At 44.7% G+C, this 22,857-nt stretch overlaps 2 protein-coding genes across 3 annotated transcripts in view; both read left to right on the top strand.

The window, feature by feature from the left end:
• LOC125704980 (zinc finger MYM-type protein 1-like) overlaps positions 1 to 22,857 on the top strand; it is a 161,346-nt gene that overhangs the window by 125,271 nt on the left and 13,218 nt on the right. The window lies entirely within an intron of this gene.
• The window catches only part of LOC125704991 (uncharacterized), a 57,597-nt gene that overhangs the window by 21,587 nt on the left and 13,153 nt on the right, over positions 1 to 22,857 (top strand). For both annotated transcript variants that reach the window (XM_048971247.1, XM_048971248.1), the window contains exons 10-13: positions 1,661 to 1,768; positions 2,136 to 2,228; positions 5,268 to 5,348; positions 15,619 to 15,723. In XM_048971247.1, the coding sequence (XP_048827204.1) occupies positions 1,661 to 1,768; positions 2,136 to 2,228; positions 5,268 to 5,348; positions 15,619 to 15,723 (387 nt within the window). The remainder of the gene's footprint in view (positions 1 to 1,660; positions 1,769 to 2,135; positions 2,229 to 5,267; positions 5,349 to 15,618; positions 15,724 to 22,857) is intronic.

Below are 22,857 nucleotides of genomic sequence, written 5' to 3'. Positions count from 1 at the left end.
GGCGGTCTGTTGTGTTTCCTTCTATGTTAATACTTGTTCAATAAAAATTTGTTCGCTTAAAAAAAGGATACATACCAACCACAGTCTCCATGGCACCCAACGTGCTGAAGAGCAGCTCAGCTCACACATACCGTGAGCTACAGACTATCAGGTGATCACTGACACGTCTGCTCTTAAAGGAGACACCACTGATGGGTAAATATGCCCCCCCCCCAATATTTGACCCCATTAGGCATCATCCTACAACATGCAGCTTCCTTGTTTGCCTCCAAAGAGTGTTTTGGCAGAGCTCCCTACTTCCACTTGAATATGGCGTCTCCTAATGTAACTGTCCCTCCCTAGTCTCTCTCTGGGAATCACTAAGTCAACCTCCTCCTCCTCTGAAGACTAAATCACCAAATCAATAGCAAAGACACCGTAGCTTAAACTCAGCACATGATGAGCTGCTCCTGGCTGATTGCTGCAGTAGCTACATGCCCACCTACAGTCACAGACCCTGTCGCTCCTTCTGTCCTGTTTGCTGCTTGTTCTGTCTCTGATGCAACGTTTCCTCAGGCTTCTTTGTTTAACCATGATAATGTAGCTGTGTATTAGACTAGCCTAGGTGTGTGATCTATGTCTCACCCCAGTCACATTTCTTACAGGATAAAATGTGATTTTGTATATGAATGATACAGTGCAGTAATCAGTATGTTAGCTGTTCAGCTGGTGCAATAAATGTTAATGTGTTTCGAAAGTTTTCATTTTAATAACTGCTCTAAGCATACTGCTCTTCACGGCCATGTTAACTTACCGAAGCAAAGGATCATGGGAGTTGTAGGTTTGATTATTAACGTCATTCCCATCCTTACATTGTGAAATTACAAGGAAAAGAAAGTTGCAAATTGAGCACATAGTAACCGGTGTTGTTCAGAATTTATTTAAACCTTGCTGTAAATACAGAAACACCGTAAATACAGAAAAAAATCTATCACTAGCAATGATAATTATATGATAATTATATGATAATTATATAATAATTATATGCACTGTGACTCAAGAAATAGTGTGAAACAGGCTAAACAGTCTGGAACCTAAATCTAAAACCCTGAGGAGCCCAGAGCCCCTTCAGTCTCTATCAGCATGACGCCTCTGACTGCAGGTGCTCTGGTCCCCCCCCCCCCCCCCCCCCCCCCACACATACATACTCACACAAAACATGCATTTAGGTTACATGGGGTCTAAAAATGGCCCATTGTGTGTGAGTGGATGATGTGCCCTGTGATGGACTGGCACCCCACCATGGTGTACCCTGCTCTGGGCTTTTTAGGGATAGTCTCACCATGGAACTCTACTTGAGAAGGGGTTATAATGGATGGATGGATGGATGGATGGATGATGGATGGATGGATGATGTATATGTTAATTTAGTTTCTTTTGGCTGCAGGGATTTCAGAAATGTATTTTTTTCACAATTAATATGCACATTTAGGGATGCATGATTAAATGCCCAAGCTAAACACTCTGGGATGTGCTTTTCATATCAAAATGTTCAATAAGGGATTCAAACCCAGAACCCCCAGGTGACAGGACTGTGCATGACCAGTGAACACATTTGTCAGTTTGTACTCTGTCTGACATGAGTTTCATGGTGACTGACTCTATTCTTACTTTATTTTAGTTGCTGTCAGTGTTTATCTGGAGAAATACTCAGATCTAGCTTGGCAAGAACAACTTGCAACATTTTCCACTTTATTAATGTTTCCAGTCATCATGGTCTTACTCCCAGGTAAGTATGTTTTCAGGTTTTGTAAAATATCTATTTAAAAATTGTTTTAGACTTGGGAACATCAGGAACACTGGGGCAGAACTTGGTACTGAGGTATTTATTTGCTAAATTATACTGAATGAAACACACAAATGTTAAACTTTGGATTGAAATTTATATTTAAAAGTGTGCTTTTCACAATTAGGGAATTATGATACAATACCCAACTAAAACACCCTTTCATAACCCATTTAAATCTGCTGTGCACTGTGCAGCATCCAATATGGGATTCAAACTCAGAACCCCCAGGTGACAGTGCTGTGCAGGGTTTTAAACACAGGATCACTGTCTGTGACTGGTGACTGACACTTATCTTCCCTTATTTCAGTTGGTCTCGGTGTGTTTCGGATAATACGCTCCCGAAGGATGGGAGAAACAGTACAACTAAGAGACATTTTTGAAATCATGGCTTATTTCCTGTGTAAGTATATTTATGTGGATTTATTTGTGCACATTAACATTTATGTCCATTGGCACATTAAGAATTCTGACCATAGTGAGATTTAGAGCTGTTTCATTTTCCATGGCACACAGGCCCAGTGGGCAGCTCTGCTGCTTCTTAGCTCCAGGGCTGGGGGTTCGAGTCCCACCTCTGCTCTTTGTGTGGAGTTTGCAGGTTCTGGTGTTTGACTTGCATGGATTAAAGTTTTCCGCCGCTATGACGGATTTCGGTCAACTGAGGCATTAAAGGTTAATAATGAGATTGATGCAGATCCGAAGGAAAAGTAATGAGGCGGGTGGGGGGTAAACAGGCTTCGCAGACAAAGTTCTGGAAAAGCTGTGTTTATCTTCAGTTTAATTACGATTTAATTATCCTTCCTAAAAATAAAAATAAACATTAAGGTTTTGTGGGGCGGCATGTGTTAGGATCGCCGGTCAACGGGTAATCGCTCAGGCAGGCAGACGGGCAGAAAGCAGGCAAGCAGGCAGGATACGGGGATAACGGGGATTTATTCAAGAGGGATCGGGTCAACGGAAGGAACACAGGCACTGACATCTACTAACATCAATGACAGACACTGAACTGAGGCAAGACGGGGACTGAAATAGACCAGACAACAGGGTACAGCTGGGTACAATCAGGGAAGCACACATGGATAATCAGGGGGGCGTGGCACACATGACGATCGTACGAGCTGGGCGTGACAGTATGGTGGTGCAGTGGTTAGCACTGTTGCCTCACACTTCTGGGACCCAGGTTCGAGTCTCCGCCTTGGTCACATGTGTGTGGAGTTTGCATGTTCTCCCCATGTCGTCGTGGGGTTTCCACTGGGTACTCCAGTTTCCTCCCACAGACCAAAGACATGCCGAGGCTAATTGGACTTGCTAAATTTCCCATAGGTGTTCCTGCGTGAGTGAATGGTGTGGGAGTGTGCCCTGCGATGGGCTGGTCCCCCATCCTGGGTTGTTCCCTGCCTCGTGCCCATTGCTTCCGGGATAGGCTCTGGACCCCCCCACGACCCAGTAGGATAAGTGGTTTGGAAAATGGATGGATGGATGGATAATAATAATAGGCTAGTAGTAGCATATTTTACATTTTTTAAAAAGTTCGGAATAGAACTTTTTTATGTTTGGAAGTCAGTGTCTCATTCGCTAATAGTAGCTAAAAAAAGGTCGGAAAACAGTGGATAAACCCCATTGCTTAAAGAAGTCAAAACTCTGAAACTCAAGAATCAGTGCAGTGGCTCCGGTGTCGCAAGTGCTGCGAGAGCTTATGCTCCGTTAAAAATGAATAAATATCAGCAGTTTTGTAGTCCGTTCTGTTTTCTTGCTGTTAACAGAGGAATGGCAATGAGATGCTGCTCTAAATTTCCCGTATTTTGGTTCAGGACCTGGGGATTTTTCAGCCTGTTTTAAAATGAGGTTAGGATATCTGTAAACATAGGCTATATAAATAGTCCTTAAAGCCGTATTTTACAGGACATCACTCGCGCACATCAGTTTGCTTTCGGTTTTGTCAGCATGCACGCGCTTCTGCACAGATTTGTCGGATATCGACAAAACGGTAAAGAATAAGCGGAGATGGGCTTGGCTGAATGAAATGGGCGATAATGGCAACACATTCAGTTCATGGTGCAAAAAGATGAAAATGGCAGGTGTTTGCTTTTTGTGGTTAGCCATAAAAAATAGTCTATGGAAGCAATGGCTTTTTTCTTATCCACTCTTGTGGATATTACTAAAATTACTAAAGCGTTGTTAAAATAAATTTGCACCGAAAACTTGATGTTTCATTATTTACATTGGTAAAGTCTTGCCATACCTTGAATTATTGTTACAATTATGTAAATGTAATTCAACTAGGGGCTTAGGGGATAATGGACAACACAGTGTTGAAAATTTGATGCATGGCCGAGGTGGTATGGGTATGGGTATGAGTGTGGGTATGGGTGTGGGTATGGGTGTGGGTATGAGTGTGGGTATGGGTATGGGTGTGGGTATGGGTATGGGTATGAGTGTGGGTATGGGTATGAGTGTGGGTATGGGTATGAGTGTGGGTATGGGTGTGGGTATGAGTGTGGGCATGGGTGTGGGTATGAGTGTGGGTATGGGTATGAGTGTGGGTATGGGTATGAGTGTGGGTATGGGTGTGGGTATGAGTGTGGGTATGGGTATGAGTGTGGGTATGGGTATGAGTGTGGGTATGGGTGTGGGTATGGGTATGAGTGTGGGTATGGGTATGGGTATGAGTGTGGGTATGGGTATGAGTGTGGGTATGGGTATGAGTGTGGGTGTGGGTGTGGGTATGAGTGTGGGTATGGGTGTGGGTATGGGTGTGGGTATGGGTATGAGTGTGGGTGTGGGTATGAGTGTGGGTATGGGTGTGGGTATGGGTATGAGTGTGGGTATGAGTGTGGGTATGGGTATGAGTGTGGGTATGGGTGTGGGTATGAGTATGGGTATGAGTGTGGGTATGGGTATGAGTGTGGGTATGGGTGTGGGTATGAGTGTGGGTATGGGTATGAGTGTGGGTATGGGTATGAGTGTGGGTGTGAGTGTGGGTATGAGTGTGGGTATGGGTATGAGTGTGGGTATGGGTGTGGGTGTGGGTATGAGTGTGGGTATGAGTATGAGTGTGGGTATGAGTGTGGTTATGGGTATGAGTGTGGGCCTGCGACATGGAGCATTTGGTTTAAAAAAAAAAATTAAAAATTCAGTCAGATGATTTTTTTCTTGCTCTAATCCACGCACTTGTACTCTGGGCACCTGACATTTTACCCAGTAGGATGTTATTGTGTGGACCTGATGTAGGGTGATTCCTTGGCCTGTATTTTGGCCCCCGCTGCCCTCGGATCATGGGCCTTACTGTGCATGACCTCACAGTGCAGTCGGGCCCTGGGGACGACAGGATTTATCTCAGGGGAGGAAAAGCCCAAGGACACTTTGTTATTTAATATCATGTTATATCTATATAGACTGATGAGAGAATGAGGGCGTCTGACTTGCTCTGTTTGTCTTACAGATGATCCCGCACTGTTTAACACGCTGTTCCTTGCTATTTATTCCCAACTCCTTGCCTGGATGAACGGCACCTTTAAATTAGGTGAGTCTCCCTGCATTTTCATACTTATTATGTATAAATGGAGGTGGGTGTTTCTAATACATTTAATAACTTCTGCTGTGTGGAGGCTCAGTGTGTCACAACTGGGGGTAAGGGGGGGGGGGGGGGGGGCAGAAAAGGAGGCAGAGATCCAGAGGTGAGGAAGGAGGAGAACAGGGTTTAATAAGGTAAAATCAGGGTATGGGACAGGAACAGCAGGGACAGGGCAACTGGGACACAACTGAATTAGGTACAAACACAGAGAGCAAGGACTAGCACAGGTAGGGAAACACAGGCCAGGGGTTCAAGTTCCGAATGAGGACTGCTGGGGAGCTGGAGCTTAAACAGGCAGAGGGGAAAGGAGGGAACTAGAGGCTGATGCAGTGAACCTGTCAAACCAGTCTTGTGAGCTCTGAGCGGTGCAGGGAGGAGAGACTGTGAGCGCCCTCTGCTGGTTACCGGAGGTGTTCTGACACAGTGGGCAGTACTGTAACTTCACACTGAGGATTCGATTCCTGGGTCTGTGTGTGGGACTGAGCCCTGATTGGTCCAAACCCATTAAGTCTGACTTATGTGTGGGTCTGTACAGCAGGGGGATGATGGATAAAAACACGTCTGTGTTCACAGTGAAAAGCGAGTTTATGACGCTGTCTCCTTTATTGTTACTCGTCTGTGTCAGTGTGTCAGTGTGAGGGTTCAGCGTCATTATGAATAAGCATGTAGTGCCTGAATGCTGAATACTCAGTCCTGATTGTATTCAGTATTGTATTCTGGTAGGATACTCAAAATATACCTTATTCAGAATACCTTTAGACACTGTAATATGTTATAAAGCCAACAAGGTTGATTAAAGGAGTAACTATGTATTGGTAATGAACACCTCGAAATAATCTGCGAACAAACTTTTGGAGCACGTGAGCATCGACATCCCCAAACCACTACCAGAACTCTTTGCATCCAGGTCAGCTGTTCCAGGGTGCAGTGAAACCTCTCCACCAGGCCGTCACTCTGAGCGGAGAGGTGTAGGTCTTGTGTTTGCGCAGCCGGCTGCACAGGGAGTTGAACACAGCAGACTCAGAGTTCATTCCCAAGTTACAGTTCAGGGTCTCTGGCTCCCCGAACCGGCTAAACAGAAGCTCCACCAGGGCATCTGCAACTGTCTCCCCCTCCTGGTCAGGGATGGCATAGGCTTCTGGCCACTGGGTGAAGTAATCCATCCCACTAAGCACATACCTGTTACCCCCAATGGAACTGGGAAGGTGGCCTAAAACGTTCACGAATGGTCTCGAATTTGGACCACAGCCCCTCACTCTCCTGTGACAGTGCACCATCACTAGTAGCTCTATGGGTGACACAGTAACACTGCTCCACCATGTTGAACATGCGGCTGTATGTCGGGACCCCCCTCTCCCCATGCACCCCCCTGGGAGAGCCCCCCTACCTCTACCCCACTGATGCTTAACATAAAGGGTAGCACTGGGACCTCACTCAGGGCCTTTTCAGTCTACAGAAGACCTCCTGGTACTGTGGTGACCAGACAAACTCTCAGTGATGTGCTCAAGACCATCTGTTTACGTTCAAGACAAAATCAAGACCCATGCCAACCCAAGACCATGACAAGACCAAGACTTTCAATCAAGACAAAAGATTTGAAAGTTCACAATCAGAATTTAGATAACTTTTGCCAGAGTGCACCCAGGTTGGGCCTATATTTTCATGTAATTACAAAAGACCCGATTATTGAAAAATTACAATGTTCACATACTCTATACAATAATGTAGATATTTAAAAAACACACAGTATAACTAAATCACATACACAAAGCCCTCCCCCAGATACCTGACAGCAATAGTCAATTACAGCTCCAACAACCAACACTAAACAATAACACTACCAACAATGTCCAAAACAGTCTAGTATAACAGGGGCAGCTGATGATGGATGAGTGAAAGAAATACCTCATGAACAACTCTCAGAAAGGAATGTAAAAGTCCCTGATGCGGCGTGAGGTGACCGGGAGCAGGGCTGCAGCCAGGGTGTGAAAAATGGTCTGGGACCCGGGAATTCGGGGGGGGGGGGGGGTCTCGTCAATCACACATTACATACTTGGCTTGTTTTCTGGGGGATAGACAGTGTTAAATGAGAGATCATATCAATTAATTGAAAGTTTAGGTAACAGTAAGTTATGTGTTATGTGGAGCTATTGTAGTATATGAATGTGCCTTACTGAAAGTATTTAGGTGAGAGTGAATGGTGTGTGAGTGTGTTCTGCGGTGGGCTGGGCCCCCATCCTGGGTTGGTCCCTGCCTCGTGCCCATTCCATCCAGGATGGGCTCCGGACCCCCCCCCCCCCCGACCCAGTAGGATAAGCGGTTTGGGCGCACCCTTTATCAGCATGGTATTAGTCACTGATCTTGCATGTTGATAGTTCTCTGAATTTACATGTCATACTTTTTTATTGATGTCAAGATTCACAGTGACTTGAGACTTGATATTTCACAAAAATTTTTATGTGAATGTTGTTTTCTCTTTTTATTGTAGTATAATTTTAAAAGAATACATAACAAAAATGGTATCACATCAAAGCAAAGCACAACAACAGCATGTATCTCTGTTTCTGGATACTAATAGACTTCAGCATGTCTTATGCCTCATGTCTGATGTAACCTCCTGTAATGCCACTCAGAGGGGCAGCTCTTATAGCTGGGCCTCCTGACCCTCTTTCCCTGGGAGAAGCAGCTTAACATCCTCACTGGCATCATAATCAATCAGTTCTGACCCCTCAACACTGATTGGAATGAGGTCCTCCACAGTATCAGTGTGCTGACTTGCCCTGATGTCTGACTTAACTCTTTTTTGTGAGGTCACGCCTCTTTTGCAGACTGCTGTAGGTGTGGGGAACAGCAGCATTATCCCAACCAAGGGCAGGATATTCTGCAAAAATCCAGTGTACTGATCAACCAACTGGCAAAATCACATTATGCTGTGTATAAACAAGGTCATTATCAAAGTAATTTCAGTCATAATGTCAACAAAAACATATCTGTAGCACAAACAAACTCACCTGTCTTGGACGGTGGAGAAATGCTCTAAGAGAAACTTCACCTCTCCAACACCTTCATTCAGGACGTCCATCTTATCATCTGGCCAGAATCTGAGGTTGAACACATTGAAACACCTCACTGCCTTGGCTGTTGTGTGTCCTTTATATTCTCCTGTATCAGTAAAAGAGAGAGACAGATAAGGTGAAAATGCATAGGCCTGTGAATAGTACTATATACATGTCAATGTGCTCACGATATAATGATAGAATACAATAACTCACCAAGTAGAAATGTTTTCTTTAGGTGTTTCACTGTAGACTCAGAGGTCAGCTCAATGGCTCTTTGCAGTCTACGGGCACACTGGCTGATTGTAGACCTTCCGTTGATGGTTTTGGTTCTTGTTTCCTGGGTTCTGGTTCCTGTCTCCCCTTCGTTGCCTCCTCCCTGGCGCGCCCAGTGAAGCGCGCCTTTGGGGGGGGGGTTCTGTCATGACCTGCTTGTCGGCTCCTCCTGTGTGCCACGCCCCCTGCTTATCCACGTGTGTTTCCCGGATTGTACCCAGCTGTGTCCGTTTACTTTCAATCAGTCCTGTGTATTTCAGTCCGTGTCTTACCTGAGTCCTTTGTCCGTCATTGATGTCGTTTGTGATGTCAGTCAGCGTGAGATGTTTCCTGCTCCCGTCTCGTATAATAAATCCCCATTCACCCTGCTTACTACCCGCTCGCCTGCTTACTACCCGCTCGCCTGCCAGCGCGTTCGCCCGCTTCCCAGACGATCGTGACAATATGACTATATGCATTTATATTATTATTTAAGTGAGGAGGATAGAACTGGCAATGATCTGTGAGATACCTTTATGAGGAAGACAAATTGTTTAGATAATTTAAAGGAACATACAGACATATAACATCTACATATTTATGCTGACAAATAGGAGACAAGACACACAGACCAGGCAAATATTAAACCAGCTCTAAGGACTGTATGCCGTGTGTGAGAGGGAGGGGGGCATGTTGGATCCCTAAAACACCCACACCGGGGGTTAGGCTGCATCCACACGGCATCAATTTTAAAGTGCGTCCGGTTTCTGCTGCTTCGCCGCGCCGCTCAAGGTTCAGATCGATTGAACCTGGTGCGCCGACCTCCACCAAAGCGGCATCCAGTCAGATATAATATCCGCTTTACGACGGGCAGGTTCAGCGACTTGGGAACCAAACCTCTTAGCAACATGGAGGAGAAACTAATGACTGCAGTGTCCCAGCAACCCCGAATTATTTAATGTGACTTTAAAGTCAAATCGAGAGATAATTCAGAAAAAATGCACCGACTCTCACCATATATGCGAAGTTCCCTCACTAAATTAAATTCACCTTTACTGTCGCGTATGGAAAGTAAAGTTTCGCAGACCCATCGTGAGCTTTTATAATCTTTGCCTTTTTTCGGCCCAACAGCAAGAGGACAAGTGCCTTTTTGGTGTAAAACAACAATGTCACTCATTTTGTTTCGAGCCCAAACACACTTTACAATCGCACATATTTTCATGGTGAGCGCTCTTTCATCACGTAATGTTCACCCATCCAGCAGCTTTTTCCAAATATATACAGTAATTACAAAGCTGTGTGTGTGTGATCCTACATCTAACATGATTTTTGTTACTTTCAGAAGTGTTCTAGGTGCTGCATTTTGAATTATCTGTAATTTGTTAGTATTGTTCTTTGTAGGCCGGCAAAAAGAGAGTTACAGTAATCAGGATGAGAAGTCAGGGACGGATTACGGACCGTGCCAGCGGGGCCGCTGCCCAGGGGCCCTTGGGGTGCAGGGGGCCTGTGGGGCCCCTAGCCCAAAACAATTTGCAACACTTATCAACAATGTATTTTCGTTTGTCTATTTTAGAGGGCCTATGTTCTTTGATTCTCTGCCTACAAGGGCCCCTGGCCCTATAGGGAGGGCGTTCGGCTGCCAAGGGCCCTTGAATTGTGGTGGTTGTGGTGGTGGAGCTGGTGGTGGTGGTGGGGGGGGTTTGCCCACACAACCCATAATCCGTCCCTGCGAGAAGTAACCAGAGCATGCATCAACTTTCCAGCATCTTTCAGTGGCAAAAAGGTCTGACTTTAGCCAAGTTCCTCAAGTGGAAAAAAGCTGTCTTGCTCAACATACTGTATATGGCTTTTAAAGTCAAAATCACAACCCACAATTACACCAAGATTTCGAACAGGTGATTTAGTCTGGGTCACTTAGCTACCAAGCTTTGATTTTAGCTTCTCTCTCATTCCCTGGAGACTATAATAATCACCTCTGTTTCCTTTTCATTGATTTAAAAGAAAAATATTTCACATCCGCTCATTTTTAACTGATAAACATGCACAAAAATTGTTCATTAAATCAGTAGCATCAGGTTTTCTGGCTAACTGCGAATCATCGTTGTAACAGTGGAGAATGACAGCGTATTTCCTAACGATGTCACTGAGAGGTAGCATATAGAGAGAAGAGCAGGGGACCAAGGATACCACCCTGTGCAATTCCACTGTCGCCCATAACTGGTGCTGATAAAAACTAGCCTAGTTTGACCAGAAATCTTCTTCCTATTATATATGTTTTGAACCAGTTTAAAACGGAGCCAGTGAGTCCAATCAACCAAAGCTGGTGTAAAAGGATGGTGTGATCAATGGTGTCAAATGCAGCACTCATGTCTAATGCAATTAGGATTGAAAGGCTATTTGAGTCTGTGTAGAGCCTAAGATTGTTTACTACCTTAGCTCAGTAAATAAATAGATAAATAAAGCTCAGTGCTGTGATGGGCTCTAAAACCAGACTGAAATGTTTCAAATATCTTGTTTCTGTAGATAAATTCCATTATCTGGAGATACACAACCTTTTCTAAAATTAAAAGGATCCATCCAGACAGGGGTTCCGCTATCAGAGCTGCAGGGACCATAAGCTGCTGCTATAGAGGCTGTAATATTGGTCATTTTAGCTTTAAAGAACAGTGCGAATGGCCACATTTATCAGCAGATGCCTCTTCTGCCGTAGGCTGTGAAAGGTGGAGGAGCCTATTAATAGCTGAAAATAGAACATAGATTGGACATACAGTGCCCTTCACAATTATTGGCAGCCCTTGTAAAGATTTGTAAAAATAGTTAGAAAAAAAACACATTTTGCTGAAGTAGCTTCATCTCACACTGAAGAAATGAGAAAACAACCTTTTATTGAAATAAATATATTCAAAGAAAAACAAATCCTTCATCAAGAAATCCATCCATCCATCCATCCATCATCTCCCGCTTAATCCGGAGTTGGGTCGCGGGGGCAGCAGCCTCAGCAGGGAGACCCAGACTTCCCTCTCCCCGGCCACTTCGTCCAGCTCCTCTGGGGGGACCCCGAGGTGTTCCCAGGCCAGCCGAGAGACATAGTCTCTCCAGCTTGTCCTGGGTCTTCCCCGGGGTCTCCTCCCAGTGGGACATGCCTGGAATACCTCCCCAGGGAGGCGTCCCGGAGGCATCCTGATCAGATGCCCGAGCCACCTCATCTGACTCCTCTCGATGCGGAGGAGCAGCGGCTCTACTCTGAGTCCCTCCCGAATGACTGAGCTCCTCACCCTATCTCTAAGGGAGAGCCCAGCCACCCTGCGGAGGAAACTCATTTCGGCCGCTTGTACCCGCGATCTCGTTCTTTCGGTCACTACCCAAAGCTCATGACCATAGGTGAGGGTAGGAACGTAGATCGACTGGTAAATCGAGAGCTTCGCCTTTTGGCTCAGCTCTCTCTTCACCATGACAGACCGATGCAGCGCCCGCATGACTGCTGACGCCGCACCGATCCGCCTGTCGATCTCCCGCTCCATCGTTCCCCCACTCGTGAACAAGATCCCGAGGTACTTAAACTCCTCCACTTCATCAAGAAATAATTATTTAAAAAAAAAAAAACACATGTGCCATGATTATTGGCAGCCCAGCATTTAATACTTTGCACAGCCTCCCTTTGCCAGTATAACAGCACTGAGTCTCCTATAACATTCTATAAGGTCGGAGAATACAGAGCAGGGCATCTGAGACCATTCCTCTTTACAGAATCTCCCCAGATCATCCAGGGTCCCAGGCCCTCTCTTGTGCCAGTTTTAGTTTCCTGGCAGAAGCAGCCAGATTTTGATTTAAAGTGTCCTGGTGTTTGATGGAGTCCATACTGCCATGTACCCTAATGAGGTTTCCAGGGCTTTTGGTGGACACATTTCCCACAGATGTGTATCCATATGTGTGATTGATGATGAAGGTCTATCATAAACTCGTCATCATCAAAATTGAGGGCATATAGACATACTAGAATAACCAGTATATGAGGGAATCTGCCTGAGCCAATGATGGTGCCCCTGTTATGATCAGATACATTTATTTCTGGTATAAACTGAAGCTTTTTAGAGATCAAACAGCTTCCACCAGCCGTAGAGTTAAATGATGAATGGAATACATGTCCCACCCATGGCCGCTTATGCCTTGAATGATCAACTAATTTAAGGTGAGATTCCTGGGGAAAACAATGTCAGACCTGCGGAGCTTAATAAGTTGGAAGACTTTCCCACTCTTAATAGGACCTTTCAAACCCCTCACATTAAAGAGAACAAGCTGAGCAGCATTAGAACAATCTGCTAGTGAGTCCAAATCCTATGGTCGTCCTCCATTAGGAGCAAGCGGCAGGTCCCTGACACAATCGCACTCCCAAGCCGCAGTACACTTATATAATTAAACACATTCACTGTAAACAAGTGCAACTATCATGTGAATTTAGTTTAAACTATATTTAAATTTACCTAATCAATTTATGACAATTAAACATAAAATTCACCAATAAGTTTCCAAAAGCCAAACCAATCAGTATATTATACGATAGGTGGTGTGTTGATCCCAGGTTCGAGTCTCCGCCTGGGTTACATGTCTATGGAGTTTGCATGTTCTCCCCATGTCGTCGTGGGGTTTCCTCCGGGTACTCCGGTTTCCCCCCATAGTCCAAAAACATGCTGAGGCTGATTGGAGTTGCTAAATTGCCCGTAGGTGTGCATGTGAGTGAATGGTGTGTGAGTGTGCCCTGCGATGGGCTGGCCCCCCATCCTGGGTTGTTTCCTGCCTCATGCCCATTTCTTCCGGGATAGGCTCCGGACCCCCTGTGTGTGAGTGTGCCTTGCGATGGGCTGGCCCCCCATCCTGGGTTGTTCCCTGCCTCGTGCCCATTGCTTCCGGGACAGGCTCCTGACCCCCCGCGACCCAGTAGGATAAGCAGTTTGGAAAATGGATGGATGGATGGATGGTTGTTCTGTCGTTGCTGTGTATTTGAAATCCCAAAGCATTCAGTCTTAGGAGGGAGTCAGATCATAAGTCACCATTAACAGTTATTCTGTCCTCCAAAGCCATACAAAAGTATAACATTAAACCCAAAGCTTTTTAAACATCACATGCCAATTTTTCGAGCCGTATCCTCGTTTAGCCATCGTCACTGTGAGCTCTGAGCACAGAGTTCTCCCTTATCTGCTGGTATAATGGTTCTGCTGCTGCTGGGGTGTCGAAGTGATGAATGTCATGACAGATGCCAGTTTGATTACAGCCCCCCCCCCGGAAGCTCAGAGTCTCGCACTCTAGGTCTAACCAGCAGCCTGTAGCCCTGAGGGAGTCTAACCCAGGATGCAGGGGTCCTGCACTGCTGCCACCCACACTGGGTGATGCACCATCTTGCCTCTGAGAGCCACAGACAGCATCCCCCTCCCCCTCATGGGGGGTCACCTCACCGGTCACCATGTGCACAGGGGTCGGCTTCAGCTGAGTCCAGGCTGCCCCATATCAGGCCTCACCAGTGTGACGGTGCCCCCCATGTCCAGCATGGCGGAGTAGGGGACTCCCTCCACTGTGACAGGGACATGACAAAAGTCCCAAACACAGGTGTGACCCACCATTGCCACCAGGTGGCGTCATCATAAGCTTCTGGGGGGAACGGGGTCAGACTCCCCCCTCTGTGTTGCTGGACCCCTCCTGCAGCAGGTGGTGATAGGATGAGTGTGTTAGGGCTGCATACAGTCCCCTCTACACGGACCCTGCACTGTTTCCCTGCGCTCGGCCCTGCATGGGTCATTCCCTGACCGGGTGGCCAGGCTGGCCACACCCCCAGCAGACTGGGTGGTAGACAGAGTTACCATCCTGACCATGTCCTCCCCAGGTACAGCAGGGTTCGACGCCCTGTGTGTCGTGACACGTTACTCCTGTGACCATCATCAAAATTATCTGCTATTTGTGTCACAGTCACCCCTCTGTTGGTTTGTCCCAGACAGGATCGCCTTCACTCACATCTCACATCGATCAGTCATGGCCGCCCAACACCCTGTCAGCAGGTCGTGGTTTTTCCCTCCTCAGACTCTCAGTAGCTTCTCACCACAGCTGGCTGTCGGCTCCCCACAAGCCTTGCTGTATCGGAGATGCTCTGACCCAGTCGTCTGACCATAAAGATTCGGTTCTTGTCAAAGTCACTCAGATCTTTATTTCTGCTCGTTTATGCTGCATTCAACGTCAGCTAAAAGTATCACATGCTGTGTAATATATCCCAGACCTTGACATGCGCTGTTTTCACCAGAAACTCAACATCATTCACATCATGGTGGGGGGAGTCATAATGTTTTGGCTCATTAGTGTATTAAGAATAAATAATAATATTTACTCATTTTCTTAATATTCCAGTATCCTGTTATTCAGGATGTTTTATTTTTGTATTGTGTACTTTTTAATTCCTTGGTTCCAGGTTCACTTGTTTTCATTCTGTACTGTCTTTGCACTTTGTCTGTTTGGGACTGTATGTACCTCTGTCTGTGTTCTTCACAATTGCTGCTATTTGCAGAAGAATTTCCCCTTGGGATCAATACAGTTTCTCTTAAATCTCATACAGTGTCTGTATTCTCAAATACTGGTTCATAAAGATAACATGAGCTGAACACAGCAAACACATTTTTGTATTCTGAATATGTAACACAGGTACCTGTATTCCAATACAACCCAACCCTGGTGCCATGTGACTGGGAATGTGTGAATTGTACCTTAATAAAGGGAGCAGAAGGAAAGAGTGTTTAAACGAGGAAAAGCTTTGATTTATTGAACATAGACAGTCATGATGTTACATTTTGTATCCATAATAATGATAGGATAAGGCACTAGTGTGGATAATTATACACCACAGACTAATGTGATCTTTCTCTTTTCAGAATATTCAATTCCGATTGCAGTAGCTGCTTTGGGAATCTGTGCCTGCATGATTATCAAGGATTATTTATTGTATTATGAAGAAAAGCCCTTGGAGGGATTTTACTGTAAGTATGAAACATTGTACTGAACCATATTCAGCCTGTTTGTCACTGATAATTTACATGAGTCACCCTTTAAAATGAGTCATCAAAGTACAACGAAAATCCATGTAATTCTCAAAATTTTACTCTCCCCTCTTTATAAGCAGTTTAAAATTGTAAAACGTTGTTGCATAATGATGCTTATTGAAATATTAATTTAATGGTTATTTCTTTAGCAAAATTTAAGTATTTTCCTTATTTTCTATTTTCCCTATTCTCAAAAGTATACAAACTGACCTACATTGTACATACAAACACTTCACACCCTTAGAACCTTCTTATCTATGACCATGAAGATACATTATTACAGTTTATCACCATGAATGTTTCCCTTAGAACCTTCTTATCTATGACCATGAAGATACCTTATTACAGTTTATCACCATGAATGTCTCCCTTAGAACCTTCTTATCTATGACCATGAAGATACATTATTACAGTTTATCACCATGAATGTCTCCCTTAGAACCTTCTTATCTATGACCATGAAGATACATTATTACAGTTTATCACCATGAATGTCTCCCTTAGAACCTTCTTATCTATGACCATGAAGATACATTATTACAGTTTATCACCATGAATGTCTCCCTTAGAACCTTCTTATCTATGACCATGAAGATACAGTATTACAGTTTATCACCATGAATGTCTCCCTGGTATTTTGCTGCTTATTCCTGGTTCTTTGGAGGCTCCATGATGAGCCATAATCAGCCCTTTATTTATTCAGCAAGATCTTCCCCATGTGGCTGAGACTGCAGCCTCTCCTAAGTGTCGCCTCTCCTCCCTTCTCTCTCCTCAGCTGCCTTACTGTCAATGTCTGCACCCATCTGTCACAGTCTTTCCTGTCTCCTCCCCATTTGGCCAGCAGATGTCGCTGTCCATCCTGTACTCCTTGTTGTTAAAGCCTCAGCATGTTCCCCTCCTCCCAATACTGGCCCATGGCTCAATGAGTTGAACATATGGTTACCTGTAAGCCCTGTTGTCTTGTATTTGAATCCAGCCACCTCTGTTTGTCTTTAGTAGATCTTGTTTCCTTTTGTATTAGTTTATCTGTTTCCTGAGTTTTGTGGTTTGCGTTTTTTGATTTGGGTTTTGCTAGGTGCCTGTGTTTGTGATTATGTGTTACTTGTCTTCGGTATATTCTGTTACCGAGTTTCCCTGTTAGTTTCTGAGTTCCTTGATTTATTAGTTTAACCTATTGCCTGTTTTGCCAGCCCTTGTTAATTGTTCTCACCTGTCCTGTGTTATTCTTGTTAGCCTCTGCATACAGGTTCCTGATCCTGCTCTGTTCTGTTTGTTGTTGATGTTATTTCTGATGATGGTGTTCTTGTTGACTGTGGTTCCCTGATTTACTGTTTGTTATTTTTGATTCCCTCCCTGTTCTCAGTGTATCCAGTTCCCCTTCATAGATCCTTTTGTTCTGTCAGTTTACTTTATACCCCTTTTCAGTTATGACCCCTCATGGTCTGTTTTCCAGTATTTTCTGATTCTGTTAATAAGCCCCTGTGTTCCCGCTGAGCCGCCAGTGGATCGCCCACTGCTTATTCTGCCTGCACCTTGCGTTACCCCCATGATAGAAACTCCTGAGTCTGTGACACCTTACAGTCTCACATCAGCCTTTCTCCTCATTATCCTGGTGCCTCCTGGCCTCGTCTCCACATAATTGTCCTACTGTTCTACTGTTAGCATTCCAGTTAGACTCAGTATAATATGATGGGAAAGTACAGCTCTGGATGATAAACCACATAACATTACACACCATACCTTCATGGGGTCACAGAGTCGGGCTCCCTGAGTGACCCTGACAAAGATCTAGGGCTGCATGATGTCACATCGTGATTAAATGACGCATGTGCAATAATCACCAGGGCTGTAGATGATAGCAGATAATAACAGAATTAGCTGTGCATCAGGAATAAAAACAGCAAAATCAATACAACAAGGGAGACAGTCTGAAAAATCATAACTAAACACAGACATAGTGAATCAGCAAAGAGGAACAGTGATCAAAAGTCAAAGCTCACAGACAGGGACAGACAGACAGGGTGGCTGGTAAACATCACAAAACCTGGGAAATGACCACAGGACTGAAGTCCCAATAAAACCTGTAAATCATGAACTTCACAAAGCTGGGATTTATGGCAGGGCTGCCATTCAGAAACAGGTTCTATCCAAGGCCAGTGAGCAGAGACACATAACCTGGTGTAAGGAGCTCAGAACATGGAGCCCTGAACAATGGGAAAGAGAAACATGGTCTGATGCATCATCTGTCACCCTTTTCTTACATTCAGATCCAGCTCTATTGTCATTTCAACCACACATTATTAAATATATGGCAAAATCAAAAGTGTTTCTCTATGGTCATGTGTGACATTAGAAAACACTTAACAACATAAAAGCAGGAACTCAGTGATAGTAATGTGACTTGTGCCCGTTAAAATAGTACAGATGTGCAAACAGGTAGTAGTGTAGAGTGAACCAGTTCTCATTACACATAATGTACCGGTACTGATATGATTAACGTGCTGTATTCAACTGTCTTATTGTCTGCAGAATAAAGCAGTTGCAGAGCCTAGTGGTTCCGGTTCTGATGCTACAGCACCTCCTGCTTTATTTACAGTGGTACACAGAAACTGCTGAGAGGGTGGTTTGGGTCGTTCTCAATGCTGTGTAGCCTTTGAAGGCATCTTCCCTGGATCAGCTCCTGGTCAGAGGGCAGAGACACTCCAATAATCCTCTCCGCCCCTGTAACCCTTTGATGCCTGTCTCTGTGTAAACTGGAATACCAGGTGGAGATGCAGTATGTTACAACACTCTGGACCGTACCTCTGTAAAAGGTGGTGAGAATGTCAGGGGGAGCTTTGCCTGTTTCTGCTTCCTGAGGACCCACAGTCTCTGCTGGGCCCATTTGATGATCTTATTACAATTCAGGGACCAGGAGAGTCTGTCAGAGATGCAGATTCCCAGGGATTTAATGTTCTCCACGTCTCCACTGTGAAGCCACTAATGCTGAGTGGTGTTTGGCTAATGGGAGTCCTGAAATCCACAATCATCTCCCTGATTTTGTTGATGTTGAGAGCCAGGTTGTTATCTTTGCAGCAGCTTGCTAGATTGTTGACCTCCTGTCTGTATGCTGTCTCATCATTGTTACTGATAAGTCCCACACAGTCGTACTGTCAGCAAACTTGATGTTCTGGTTCTTGGTAAATTTAGCAGAGCAGTCATGAGTTAGCAACATGAGGAGCAGTGGGCTGAGTAAATATCCCTGGGGGGTCCCTGTATTTACCATGATGGAGCCTGAAGTTCCGGAAATCCATGATTCAGCAACAGGTGAAGGTGCTGAGACCAGGCAGGGAATGTGTTTTATCCAGCCTGTGTGGAATTATGGTTCTGCAGAGCTAAAGTCTGTGTACAGCATTCGGACAAGGATTTTTATTGTCCAAGTGACACAGCAACTATATGGAGTATGGAAGATACTGCCTCTTCTATAGACTGGTTAGGATGATCGAACTGGTGTGGATCCAACAAAATGGGAAGGTTTGCTATCGTGTTACTTTTACTGAGTCGTTCTAAGTATTTCATTACAATCACCGTCAGTGTAACAGGATTGTAGTTGTTCAAGCAGGTTGTAGCTGTTCTTTTTGCTACTGGAATGACTGTACTGGTTTTGAAGCACTTGGGAACTGTGGCCTAGCTTAAGGTAGTGTTGAAGTATTTGAAACTGGTCTTGGTCTGGAGACCATTTTTTTTGCAGTCTTGGTCTCATCTTAGAATCGACTATATTTTGACTCATTCTTGTCTCGGCCTTGGACATAAAAGACTTGATGTTTTATTTAAAAACCAGTCAAGACCACTCATCGTAAAGCATCAATATTTATCAAAAAGGCTTAATATTCATATGTTTGTTAACACGGTACTGTGAGATGCGTCTTATTTGACAAAATGTTATATTTTTATAGAAGCATGTTATATTGAACATCCATGGTTCAAATTATACTGTGACACAAATTTTAGGCCATACTGCCTAGTCCCAAGCTGGTGCCAATGCTCCACATTTTATAGTGTGTCATGTTATTTAGACTCAATCATTAGTCTGTTTCAGGTCTTGTCTCAGTCTCTCCCTGCCTTGGTTTTGGTCAGGAAGTCTAGTGTCACTGTCATCAATCTGCAGTCGGGTTTTATAATCGGTTATGGCCTGGATTCCCTGCCACAACTGCCTGCTGTCTCTGGTGTTCATGAAGTAGCCACTGATTTTTTCAGCATTGGCCCATTTAGCCATTCTGATCCTCGCGATAGATCAGCCCTCAGAAATATGTGAACCTCTGCAGTCATCCTTGGTGCCCAGTGTAGGGTTAGAACATAACAGAATGAAAGGGAAAGGGGAAGTGGAGTGAAGGAAAGAGAGGGTGTGACGAACAAGGGAACACAAGTAGACAAAGGGGTATTGTCCTGTTTTTTTGTTTATTTTATTGGCAAAAGACGGAGAAAGAATAAATAACTCCGGTGCAAAACATCTCACCAGTGACCACAGCTAAAACAACAAATAAAGCCCAGCTCAGTCATGAGATATAATTAATTTAAAATGTCCGTGGCACTGATCTGTCAGTCAAAAACTTATTAGCCAATAGGGACGCGTACCTGAAAAAACCCGCCCACGCGAGAAGTTTGTGTCAGAATTGTAAACAAAAAGTCAGGGAGCGCGAGCGAGGAAGCTGGCAGCATAAACAAAGGAAAACATTATCAAACGACCAATCATGTGTTTGCATGTTATAAATTTTACTTCTTTTTGCTTTATGTCAAAAACGTTTTGCTTGATAATATTGACACAAATCTGATTCCATACACACAGATCAAAGAGTTGAAATCTGAGGGGCATGAGAAGACGTAAACCAAAAACCCGAGCAAGAGTTTGATACCGAGTAGCAAAACAGTCAGATGGAGTGAAGGTGCAGAGAAGGGCGAAGCGAAAATCAGAAAAGCAAATAAACCAACCAAGTCATACACAGTGATACGAATCCAACAAAGCAATCCAACATCAATGATCAAATGAGCAGAGCTGTCCGGCTTTCTGACTGGCGGGTTTTTCAACTCTGGGGATTGAAGTGACGAATGGGGCGTGTGACGAGTCAGGGGCGTGTGACGAGTCAGGGGCGTGTGACGAGTCAGGGGCGTGTGACGAGTCAGGGGCGGGGACTTCATGGAGGCGGAGCAAACGGCGAATGGAGGGCGAGCTGAAAGACGAGGGCTGTGGGCGGGGCTGAACCTAAACACGAAAGCTAACAGCGGCATGTAACAAAGGCTTCTCATAGCTACACATGGTAACGATCACATCAGCACATCTGGCAGTGTATCCGGTCACTGTCTCAGCATATTCCTGCATGTTCATGTGAAGATCATAGGAAGCTGCAGCTACAAAAATGCTCCATTCTGTGTGAAGAAAACAATCCTTAAGTGCTGAAGCTGCTCCTGCTGGCCAGACTCTAATGTATAATTTCACTGCCCTGGTCTGTTTAAGAAGTGGTCTGTAGGCTGGTGTTAACATAACAGGCAGATGGTCCGAGTGGCCTACGTGGGGGCTGGGGGTGGCCCTATGTGCCAGGGGAATATTTGTGTATGTCAAGTCCAAAATATTTTTTCACCTAGTGGCAAAATCCACATACTGGTGGTTCTTGGAGAAAATGGTTTTAAGTTTCGTTATGTTAAAGCCCCCATTAAAACTGACCAGGTACTCGGACTGTAACCCACTAATACTGTCATATGGCCCACACAGTGCATCCTTAGCATTCACATTAACACCGGGGGGAATGTAAACAGTGGTTACAAAAACAACAGTGATTTTTCTCAGCAGGTGAAATAGCCAGGATTTTAATTAAGAATAAGGAATTCTGTCTGTGGTGAACAGTGTTTAGCAGCTACTGTAACATTCGTACAGCAGGCGTCATTGATGTAAACACACACTCCCCTGTCATCAGTCTTACTGCAGCTAGTGGCATCTCTATCGGCCCTGAAAGACGTCAGCCCTGCTAGCTGGATTCCCGCAACAGGGATGTTATCATGGACCCAGGTTTCAGTGAATACAAACACACAGCAGTCCTTCATCTTCCACTGTGTGTGTCACTGTAAGCAAAGCTCATCTAGATTATTTTCTAAAGTGGACGTTGTAAAGTAGAGCTGACGGTATCACTGGTCTGCTGGGGTTAGCTGTTAGCCTAGCATGCATCCCGACTCTCTTTCCTCTCTTCTGCCTCCTCTCACACTGTTTGTGTTTCCTCCTTCCCCAGGTGTCTGTAATAGGTGATGTTAATGGTTCAGTCTGGCTCAGGCTCCTCAGCAAACCAGACCAGCCCAGTTCCTCCATATCACACAAAACGTATAAGCAGGACCAAACTTTCCATTATAATTCGCTAGAATATCCATCAATATTCCACGGTCATATTTCTCAGAATCAGGATCAGAAGCTTTATTGTCATCATAAAAAGGTATAAAGAAAACTGTGTTCAGTCCCTTGCAGTGCAAAAATAATATAATATTACAAGCAGTAAATAAATAAAATAATTACAAATAATTTTCTTATGTACAAAAAAAGTTATACAAAACAGAGCAGGTTTTTGCACATTGTAAGTTTTTTAGAAATATTGCACAGGTTTAACTTGGTAAGGTATTGCCCAGGTTTGTGAGAGAGAGCAAATACCCTTCCGGTGTTCATTTATAATTGCAACAGCCCTAGGGTATGTGCTGCTTTTCAGTCTGTTTGTTTTGGCTTTTATTGACCTGTTTTACCTTCCTGAGGGTAACAATTGGAACAGCTGATGTGCCGGGTGGGATGTGTCCTTCAGGATGCTGCAGGTTTTACAGTGGCAGTGGGACCCATACAGCTCCTCCAAGGAGAGGAAAGTTCATCCGATGATCTTCTGCACTGTGTTGGTGACCCTCTGGAGCACTGCCCTTTCTTGACCTGTGCAGCTGGCAAACCACACTGGCATGCAGTGTGTCAGCAGACTTTCCACAGAGCATCTGTAAAATGAGATCAGCAGCTCCTTGGTTAGACCACTGTTTTTCCGGACCCTCGGGAAGTGGAGTCTCTGCTGTGCCTTC

This window comes from Brienomyrus brachyistius, chromosome 12 (assembly GCF_023856365.1).
Source record: "Brienomyrus brachyistius isolate T26 chromosome 12, BBRACH_0.4, whole genome shotgun sequence".
In the NCBI taxonomy this organism is placed as follows: Eukaryota; Metazoa; Chordata; class Actinopteri; order Osteoglossiformes; family Mormyridae; genus Brienomyrus; species Brienomyrus brachyistius.
Note: the sequence above shows the minus strand (reverse complement) of the source record. Positions and strands in the feature narration are given on the sequence as shown.